General features: G+C 42.3%; 1 protein-coding gene across 1 annotated transcript; it reads right to left on the reverse strand.

The window, feature by feature from the left end:
- Positions 1 to 2,597: 2,597 nt before the first annotated feature.
- Positions 2,598 to 7,537, reverse strand: LOC146509176 (putative C-type lectin domain family 20 member A). The gene is made up of 5 exons (XM_085176589.1): positions 7,459 to 7,537; positions 5,188 to 5,535; positions 4,599 to 4,967; positions 3,498 to 3,598; positions 2,598 to 3,194 (listed from the first exon to the last, which is right to left on the reverse strand). The coding sequence occupies exons 1-5, from the start codon at positions 7,535 to 7,537 to the stop codon at positions 3,060 to 3,062; spliced, it is 1,032 nt and encodes a 343-aa protein (XP_085032715.1). The 3' UTR covers positions 2,598 to 3,059.
- Positions 7,538 to 11,255: the final 3,718 nt, after the last annotated feature.

Below are 11,255 nucleotides of genomic sequence, written 5' to 3' on the forward strand. Positions count from 1 at the left end.
ATCTTCTTGTAGCCATGGAAACGATGTGCGTCATAATTGATATTGTAGGACTCACTGGGTTCATCAGTTGCATAAAGCACAGAAACATGCAGCTGCTATCAGGCTCGGTACACAAACCTGAGCAACAGCATGAAGGTCGCCGCTCTGCTGGCATCAAACCTCTGATGAGGTCACCGTGCATGGAAATGGTTTGAACAGCAGCGGGTGTAGTCAGATGGCAGCAGTACCCAGCACAGACAGCGGAGGTCGTGCTGGTCTGAAGCGAATCGTACCGATGGCGCAAACGTCAGGTAAACATGTGTGTTTCTGTTCCGTGTCCTGTTTGTTTGTATATGTGTCTTTCTTGCTGCTGTTACACCCAAATTTCCCCTTGTGGGACAATTAAAAGATTATTCTATTCTCTTCTATTCTATTCTTTTCTAAATGGTTCAAACAGCCCTTCATCACTCCGTCTGTGAGAGCGAGCACTGTGATGGTTTAGTCTGCACACTAGGAGGGGAGCAATGATTTATTCCCTGATTTTTTATTTTAGGTTATTCATACAAGCTGTAAACATTCAGTGTTTGTGTGGATTTAAAATAATGTTACAGTCAAACACAATGTTAGAGCTATGGCCAGAACATGAATAATCAGTCTGTCTATGAGAGGTAACAGAGAACATGATAAACGATGTACTCGTGTTAAACTTGCGTTGATGATTGGAGTCACTGGTCTTCTATCCACTGACACCAAACACCAGTTCTGTATGGACCGCTGGTCTCACTGGTCTCATTGCTCTCCCGACTCTGTGATGAAACTCCAGGTCTGCTCCTGTCTCTTCCAACAAAGGAACCTCTGGATTTATTTCTGGGAATAAACTGTTCAAATCCTGTGCGATCATCATCTGTTTTCTGTGCTTTTTCCATGAACATTTGGACTCATGGTTGCTGCTTATTATCAACTAACTGTATTTTTTTATCTCTTTCAGAAAAATCGAACCCATTAAAGCTGTAATTCTCATGCTATCAGCTTAATGCATGATTAAAAAAGATATTTAGCAACAGTAACAGATTTTCCTTTTTTGGTTATCCGAGGGTTCGAGTAAAGAGGTGATTGTATACAAGTCCTCACTGTGTTTCTGTATGTAGCCGGTGTCCACACGAGGAAAGATCAGAGCAACAGAGGCTCCATGTAAACATATGACTCAGCTATATGTGAGGGGCAACAAATCATTAATAAACTGGTTTAAATACATTATATAAAGTATAACTGTTTCCCTGATCTGACTGGAATTTGATGGAAAAGCTCAGCTTCAGGTTGTTTAGTTCAAATTTAATTGTTAATAACTGAGTGAAACTGGAAACATCCATGAAGCATTTTCTCTTCATCTTCTTGCTGAATGATGACATGTGGACTTTGTTGAGTCCAAGCTTCAGATGAGTTCATTTTAAACATGTTAAACATTCTTCATATACAGCTCCTCTTTAAGTTAAATCAATTCATCATTTATTGAAGCGGGGACAGACAGAGCGTCAGAGCTGCGTCACATTTCTTTGTAAATCAAATTTTATAGAAAGTTATAGAAAAACATTATCATAGATTGCCTACATATAATAAACATTTAATAACTGCTGATATTGGTTTCGTTTGCTTCCCTCTGATCTCTCTTAGCTAACTTCATTAGTTACTTCCTACCAACAGATCACCAACATACGCATTAAACCACATCAAATATTACCTTTAATTAAAGGTTTGTGTTGGGTCAGTGTTTCCACAGGCCCCGCTAGTTTAATAATAATAATGGATTTATATAGCGCTTTTCAAGGCACCCCAAAGCGCTTTACAATGCCACTATTCATTCACTCTCACATTCACACACTGGTGGAGGCAGCTACAGTTGTAGCCACAGCTGCCCTGGGGCAGACTGACAGAAGCGAGGCTGCCATATTGTGCCATCGGCCCCTCTGACCATCACCAGTAGGCGGAAGGTGAAGTGTCTTGCCCAAGGACACAACGACCAGGACAGAGAGTCCAGGGATCGAACCGGCGACCTTCCGGTTACAGATACGTTTAGAGACGTATTCCTCATGAAGAACGAAAAACAAAACATCTTCAACTCGCTAACAAGGGAAGCTTGGTCAGAACCAGGGGGTGGAGCAAAGCTCCTCATCTGTCTGTAGCCCAAATCCTTCAAAGAGCAGCTTCCTCACAGCTGTTTATTCCCATGATAGTTACAGTTTACACAACACAACACCTCCCACCATAAAACCCCCCAATGGTTCTAAAAGGCACTGTGTGTCTATGTGTGTGTGTGTGTGATGGGGGTGTGTTTGTGTGACCTCCTGCTCACCAAAAGGGTCATAAAAGCAGGAAGCAACAACACAGGAAGCAGATCTGTCAGGATGTATCTGCAATCAAACCTCCCCCAGCACAGAGAGGTGGTCAGGATCAAAGGAACGTCTTTGATCTGCTGCTTAAACTAAGACTTTACACATTTAAGAAACACAATGACAACATTCAACAATTTAACAGTTTGATGTTAAATTTGACTTTTTAAGAGGCTGTGCACCGCAGGCTGTGAAGGTGACAATCTGAGCTCTGATTTAACTGAAGAATCAAAGTCTAATAATCAAAATCATGAAATGTATTCACATTAGTGTTATCGGTGCCCTGTTTGCCATCATAACCCTTACGTTGTGAAAAAGTAGAGGTGTGTAAAGCTGCTCTTTTATTTAGTTCATAAGATGAAAATTACAATTTCATGCATTGAGAAAAACAGCTGAAGAAGAAAAATCATAGTTAATAAAAAGAAAATCATTTGCAGCTGTTTCCTCACAGCAGGACTCTCAAAGCAGAGAGTCGTGATTACAGGTCCAGCAACACTAATCTACAGAGTAATTACTCTTCAAACATTACATATACTCGATTACTAACCCTAATATACACAATAATTTAGGAGCTAGCTACTGATATTTGTCAGTCAGATAACTTTTACAGATTAAAAGATGTAATCGATTTATCATTAAAACATCAGCCAGTGATAATGAATACACAGATGATGTCACTTCCTGGTGTGCAGACTAAACCGACCCACAGTCTTCCTCACAGTAACCGGCTGTCTCCTCGTCTCTGTGGAAAACCTTCCCATCAGGCTGCGTCCTCCACCTCAGCTTCACCCCCTCAGTGACTCCTTGCTCCACCAGCTTCTCCCTCACCTGAAACACAGTTTTCACACATTATGACAGCGTGTAAAGTCGAAAAGTGTTTGAAACCTGATGAAGACACAGTGACTGATTTATAACCAGCACAATCACTGAGTGATCACTGAATTTCATTCTTAAATTCTTGAATTTATGCTAACACGGTTGTCATTGAGTATTTTCTTTCTTGCTGACTGAGGACATGCAGACTAGAGGAAAGTACCACCAAATGATCTTCTGGTTTTTATTTTAAAGATGTAAGAGGCTTCAGTTTGGTGGGGCTCTGCTGCAGGAACAGGGTGCCGTGTGACCTCTGACCTGCTGCAGGATGGACTCTTGCACTGCGGGGTCGTTCAGGTCTGCAGAGCCCGCGCTCAGCTGAACCTTCACGCTGCGCTGCAACACTGGAGTCTGGACATCTGCAGAGAAACAACAAGCCAATCAGAATAGATCTTGTTGTCACTATGCAGTCGTACAATGAGATACAGAACAGCTCCAACTCAGTGCAAACATGTCGGGGGGGGGGGGGGGGGCAGTTCTGCAGCACTATATCAATATTGACAGTATTAACAGAAACAAGAACAAGCAGGTGTGTAAATAAAGACTGTTTTGTATATACAGTTCGGGTTAAAAGAGGGGGGGGGGGACTGTGTTATCGGTGCATGTGTGAGATCCTTTGGGAAGAAACTGTTCTTGAGTCTGTGGGTGTTTGTGGGTCCTCTCCCTCCTGCTCTCCCCAGCCTACACCCCCCTCAGACGCAGTGCCCAACACAGAGACGGTTACAACCTGGCCTGAAGTTGCTCTCTCCAAACTACAGGACGGCTTCACACAGACAGACGGGGACAGAAACCAGGACCTAGAAACATTTGCAGGATCAGTTCTGGACTGTATCAAGTTGTCTTGATGCATCTCAATCATCCAGGAAAATAAATCTCCAAAGGCTGATTCTGTTCATCTGGACGTAGCGTTTTCTGGGAGAAACGTTTTGTCATCATCAGGTGACGTCTTCAGTCTCAGCTGACTGCAGGTTTCCAACCTTATAAACAGTACATTTGCATAATGACTGAAACCAGCCCAGTGAAGGAACAATGGGCTGGGAGGTCAGTTCCTTAATCATGATTATGCAAATTGTCATTACCATTGATGCACTGTCATCATTACCAGAGTCCTGCATTTGGCTCCTCATCCCCACATCCTGCCCTGGCAAACCGCGACACCGGCCCCAGACTGTAAGACTCCGCCCTCATCTCTCCTCCACTCGCACACTGAGCACCGGCTCCCCACAGGGCTGTGTGCTGAGCCCCCTCCTGTATTTCCTCTACATCCACGACTGCAGTTCGACCCACAACAACAATCTCATCATCAAATTTACCGACTCATCTCAGGAGGATCAGGCTCTGCAGTGAGCACAGACTCACCCTGGTAGCAGAGGAAGGGGTGGGTATTACTGCATGGCTGGAAAAGCCACGATGATGATGATCGGTCCACCATCACACAGTCCCCATCTCCCGATTGCAAAGTCAGAGGCAGGAGCTGGACGTCGCTGCCATCGGACCACTCCCAGCTGTTGCTCAAACCAATCCAGGCACGTGACAAAGAGGGAATCAGCCATCTATTTCCATTCACTGAGTAACTATCATGCATGCCTGACGCCAGCAGAGTCACGATCTCCGTGTTGTTCACCACGCTGTTGACGGTGCTCAGGTCTGTGTACCTCTCCCTGCAGTAGGACCGAGCGCCGTGAAAGCTCCTCGAGTCCTGCACCAGGATGTAACGGCCAGCATCACCTGGAAGAGAAACGAGCAGAGTCAGAGACAGGCTGGAAATGTTCACCAACAACATTCACCTTTTTTAAACTACAAACTGATATTTTTAAGAAATGCTGATCATGATATCTTTTCTTTGACTAAATATGTTTTAGTTTTACATAATAATATAAATATATAAATCTATCTGACAGACTATTGCTCCTTCGTCGTGGTGCTTTCAGGTGCCGATGCCACTCACCGCTGTAACAGATGAAGTGCTTCTCTTCTGAACAGTCTCTGGTCGACCAGAATCCCAGTGTAGATACCGTCACACACTTCCCCACACCAGGCTCGCCTGTGCCCCACTTTGTGAAGGTTGATTTACCTGTCCCAGTATAAGACCACTTCCAGACCCTGAAGAGTCCGATCCAGAATTTTTGACTCCCCACCAGCTGTTGGGCCGCCATAGTTTCGTCTTTGCTGGTGAAGGTGGCGAGATCGGTGTACTTCTCTCTGCAGTACAGCTGAGCTTCGGTCCAGGTCTTTGACTGAGTGACGAAGTGGAACTGTCTGTCGCACTGACCAGACTGAAACTGGCAAACATAACCTGAGAGACGACACAAGAGACAGCCCTGACTGCAAAAACACACGCCACCCAAAACGTCACAGATTATTCCGTCAGGAAAACGTCCGTTTATCGCTTCGACTCAACAAGCTACAAACTCTGCTCGTCTTCACTGATAACTGTGAATAGTTTTGATTTATTAACATCTGAAAAACCAAAGTGGTCCACGGGCGATCAACCACACAAAGTTTGATATTTTTGACAATTAATTATTTTCTTATGTCTGTTCAGGTATTCCACTCTTCTGCAGTCGAAGAAGTCGTGAAAATAAAATTAGCTCCAGTTTACCTTCCTGGTTATACTGGAGGATTGTTCCTGTTAATGGGAGTTTTTTCTTCCCACTGTCACCAAAGCGCTTGCTCACAGGAATCATCTGATTGTTGGGTTTCTCTGTGTTATTGTACAGTCTTTAACCAACTGTTGTTGTGATGTGGTGCTGTATAAATGAAACTGAACTGAACATTAGCTGCAGTTCCAGCAACAAACACCCAGCAACAGATTAAACCTCGAAACATTTATATTTATATTTCTGCATCACTAACTGGATCTATATCAATTCCAGTGGCAACACAACACCAGCTGTTTGTGATGGCATAACGTCACAGCCAGTGTTGGTCAAGTTACTTAAAAAAAGTAATCAGTAACTAATTACTGATTACTTCCCCCAAAAAGTAATCCCGTTACTTTACTGATTACTTATTTCCAAAAGTAATTAATTACTTAGTTACTTAGTTACTTTTTAAAAACACGATTTACAACCTGAATAGGTGATAAAGTGATAGATCTTTCAGCCCAATTCTACTTTTTCTACATAATCATCATACAAAATGTAATCAAATGGAAAAGTCTCTTTTTAAAACTTGTTTTATTAGTTTTAATCTTTTAACTTTATGCATCAAGCAAAAATTTAATTATCTGCAACATTCTCTGACTGGAAGAAATTAGTTTAACATTTAAACCTATTTTCTGCACATTCCAGCACATAAAATAAAATATTTTGTGTGTTTACACTCAGTCTTTCAAATAGATGCAAGTAAAACACAGCAGAAAATAAATAAAGTCAAAGACTAGCGGTCCTGTTGCTCTATTTTCACCTGTAAAGCAGGAGTGGGGTAGGCGGAGGGTTACCCTGGTGCAGGTGTGCCGCGGTCAGTGGAAGAATCCGCGAGTTTCTCTGTGAGTTTCCCATTACGTCGTAGCTACTCGGTGCTTGTTTGGAAGTTTAGGGGTTTTTTTTCGCTGTAAAAAGAAGTTTTCTTCCCACGCACAACGGACACTAATGTTTTTGTCACTTTTTATGGAATCAAACTCAAAGTAAGGTCAGTACTTCCACGCTTTAAACGCTGCACGCTCATACTCTCTCTGCACTCGATATATGATCCATTGTTGATCTGCACACAGCTGTTGTCACGAACGTCGCACTCGCTTACGTCACTGTCATGACACATTCTCGCAAAAAATCACGGTTTTAGTAACGCAGTAACGCAGCGTTCCTACGGGAAAGTAACGTAATCTAATTACTGTTTTTGCAATAGTAATCCCTTACTTTACTCGTTACTTGAAAAAAGTAATCGGATTACAGTAACGTGTTACTGCCCATCTCTGGTCACAGCTTCATTCAGTCATGTTGGTGAGATACACTTAAATCAGGCTGTAAATAAAAGAATCAGTAAAACGTGGCACTTTGCACAGAAACGCCACACGTAACCTGCTCCAGACCAAGTTATGTGTTTATCATCAGTTGCTATGGTGATCTAGCAGGTGAAAAGATGAAAACAAGAAACCGACTTTAAGCTTGATGATCACACTCTCACCTCGTAGCACACAGTTTCAGTTTATTGAGGTTTGAGGCCGACAGGTCGCCACGTTTTCTTGTAACTGAATGTGTGAGACATGTTTACTGACCTGAGAGCAGCAGCAGGAGCGCTTCACCACACTTCATGACGGACAGCTCGGAGACTGTAAGCACTTCTTCTGCAACCATTTCATCATGGACACAAAAACATCATCAGCATAGAGGGACGCTTCTTTATTATCACTGAGTTAGCTCTCACTGTAAACTGTCAGCGTGTTTGTGGGAGTCTGAAGACATTATTTTCACGTGTTTAGCATCACATTCCTGTGATACAGGAAGGAGGATAATCACAGGCCTTACATCAACCCTGCCATTACTCCTGTTTGTTTCTCCAAACGATTAATGATCGATGGGACCTTCTAAACTGACCCATCCCACCAGCTGACAGCAGCAGCTCTGTCATGAACTTGAAACAGAGTTAAATTCCTGTTAAATCACTCAAACCAGACTTGAAGACTCAATGCACCAATGTGGCCCAATGCACCAATGTACAGATATTACAGACTGAACATTGTGTGACTGAATGATTCTTCCATCAACATGAATTATTACTCATCACTTCACATGAATATGAGACAAAAGAGAATCTCAGAACATACCTGCAGTGAGGAGATGGAGTCAGAGTGTTTGTCCACGAGACACCCAGACTCTCTAAATATACATCCGTCCCTCCCTCCTCTTCCTCCTCTCTCAGAAAGTCATCAATAACGATGGAAAAACCCGGCACATGTTCTTAGATAGAAGTGTTCATTAAAGTCTATTTGGTTAAAAGATTTATGGAGTCATTTCTGAATGCAAAAACAGGCATATAAATCTGAAGTTGACTTATTCACACTCATTTCAGATGCAAACGACTCTCCGACCAGAACAGACTGTGAATGAGGTCAAAAGTGTGAAGCTGTTAAATCAAAGAGATGGACGTTGGGTCAGTTGATTTATTTTACTTCTCTCTTCAGTTTTACTCCATTAAAATGAAGTTGTGTTAAAACTTTTGAATCTTATCATCATTTGTCAGTACAGACGGAAATCTTGGCATCTTCATTTGAATCTAAAGCAGAAGCATTTCGTGTGTTTGCATGGATACAGCACAGACTCTCTGCCTCACCACTTTGTGGTCTGGGCTGTAATTATATTATAACTCTGATAAAAGAGTGTTCAGATTCAACTCTTCATCTAAAATGATCTGTGCTGACCGACTGAAGACACATTTTAACTTCTAATTGTACTGATTTGGCAGTTTTTATATTACAAATATTTAATATTAAGAATTAATTTTTTCTAGATTTTCCTACTTCTTGATTGTTTTCTCTGTAGTAATCATCACTTCACATCTTTGGTTTCAGTCAGGTTTCAGAGTTCATCACAGCACAGAAACAGCTTTAGTGAAGGTTACAAATGATCTTCTTATGGCCTCTGACAGTGGACTCATCTCTGTGCTTGTCCTTCTTGACCTTAGTGCAGCATTCGATACTGTCGACCATAATATCCTATTAGAGCGATTAGAACATGCTGTAGGTATTACAGGTATTGCACTGCAGTGGTTTGTATCATATCTATCTAATAGACTCCAGTTTGTGCATGTAAATGGAGAGTCCTCTTCACACACTGAGGTTAATTATGGAGTTCCACAGGGTTCAGTGCTAGGACCAATTCTGTTTACATTATACATGCTTCCCTTAGGCAGCATCATTAGAAGACATAGCATACATTTACAGTGCTATGCAGATGACACCCAGCTCTATCTGTCCATGAAGCCAGATAACACACACCAATGAGTTAAACTGCAGGAATGTCTTAAAGACATAAAGACTTGGATGGCCGCTAACTTCCTGCTTCTTAATTCAGATAAAACTGAGGTTATTGTACTCGGCGCTGAAAAGCTTAGAAATATGGTATCTAAGCAGATTCTTACTCTGGATGGCATTACCTTGGCCTCCAGTAACACTGTGAGGAACCTTGGAGTCATTTTTGACCAGGATATGTCCTTCAACACACATATTAAACAAATATGTAAGACTGCGTTCTTCCATTTGTGCAACATCTCTAAAATTAGAAATATCCTGTCTCAGAGTGACACTGAAAAACTAGTTCATGCATTTATTACTTCCAGGCTGGACTACTGCAATTCATTATTATCAGGATGTCCAAAAAACTCCCTGAAAAGCCTTCAGCTAATCCAAAATGCTGCAGCAAGAGTCCTGACAGGGACTAGAAAGAGAGAGCAGATTGCTCCTGTTTTGGCTTCCTGTTAAATCCAGAATTCAAAATCCTGCTCCTCACATACAAGGTCTTAAATAATCAGGATCTTATCTTAATGACCTTGTAGTACCATATCACCCTATTAGAGCACTTCGCTCTCGCTCTGCAGGCCTACTTGTTGTTCCTAGAGTATTTAAAAGTAGAATGGGAGGCAGAGCCTTCAGTTTTCAGGCCCCTCTTCTGTGGAACCAGCTTCCAGTTTGGATTCAGGAGACAGACACTATCTCTACTTTCAAGATTAGGCTTCAAACTTTCCTTTTTGCTAAAGCATATAGTTAGGGCTGGACCAGGTGACCCTGAATCCTCCCTTAGTTATGCTGCAATAGACGTAGGCTGCCGGGGTGCCGGAGTTTTTCTTCTTCACTCACTATGTATTAACAGACCTCTCTGCATTGAATCATATCTGTTATTAACCTCTGTCTCTCTTCCACAGCATGTCTTTATCCTGTCTTCCTTCTCTCACCCCAACCAATCACAGCAGATGGCCCCGCCCCTCCCTGAGCCTGGTTCTGCTGGAGGTTTCTTCCTGTTAAAAGGGAGTTTTTCCTTCCCACTGTCGCCAAAGTGCTGCTCATAGGGGGTCATATGATTGTTGGGTTTTTCTCTGTATCTATGAAGCGCCTTGAGGCGACTTTTGTTGTGATTTGGCGCTATATAAATAAAATAAAATGGAATTGAAAAATCCTGCTCCTCACATTAACTAGAATTAAACAAAATAGCCTTTTATTGTCGCTGAACATGTACAACGAAATTGTGGATGCTCGACAACAACTGTGCAGAAATAAACAATTTGGAAGAACAGGTTGCAAAGTGCTTTGACGTAGTGCAAACTGAGTCTGAGTCTGTGTGTGAGCGTCCTGAGTGATGAGGGTTACTCAGACCATTTATTAGGCTGTAGATTAGTAAGCATGTCCTGAAAGTCCTCCATGGCTATCTTTATGATACTGACTCTGCGTCTGACACTAACCATAACAGGGTTTGGGACAGTTAGGTTCAGGGTCATCAGTGATGATGACCTCACAGGGTTAAAAAGCCCATCTTAACAGAGAAAGTTGATAACCACTGTCTTTATTATCTCTTTAAGACTTTGTTGAGGCAGCTGACTCAAAGAAAGTCTGGCTGTGTTGAACTTTGTAGTATTCATTCTACAGACAAGATTAAATACTTATACGGCTTCCTTATTCTGCCTCCAACTTATTTGCCAAGTGAAAAAAATCCTGTATTTTAACTCAGCAAGTGAGCAACATCATGTGACCTTGGAAGGGGCGGGGCTACATGCATTTACACAGAAGCGTGGGGCGAGGAAGAGCCTGTTAAACCTGTGAGCTCAGTAAAAGGAAAGGATGAGTTTGGGCCCAGCAGCAGAAAAATTCCACTGAGTGAGCAGGAGTGTAATCATCATCGTCATAGCCAAGGTGGAGCCCCCACCACCCTCCATCCATCCTCCGTTTACACTGCCCCTGCATCACGAGCACTGAGACACTACAGTGAATAAAGTTAAGGTGAACTCCCCATGACACTTCCCTTCTTTTCATGCCAAATCTGTTGAGGGGCGCCTTAATTTAACTATCTATATTAAATTTTGTGT

Source organism: Neolamprologus multifasciatus, chromosome 11, assembly GCF_963576455.1.
Source record: "Neolamprologus multifasciatus chromosome 11, fNeoMul1.2, whole genome shotgun sequence".
Lineage (NCBI taxonomy): Eukaryota > Metazoa > Chordata > Actinopteri > Cichliformes > Cichlidae > Neolamprologus > Neolamprologus multifasciatus.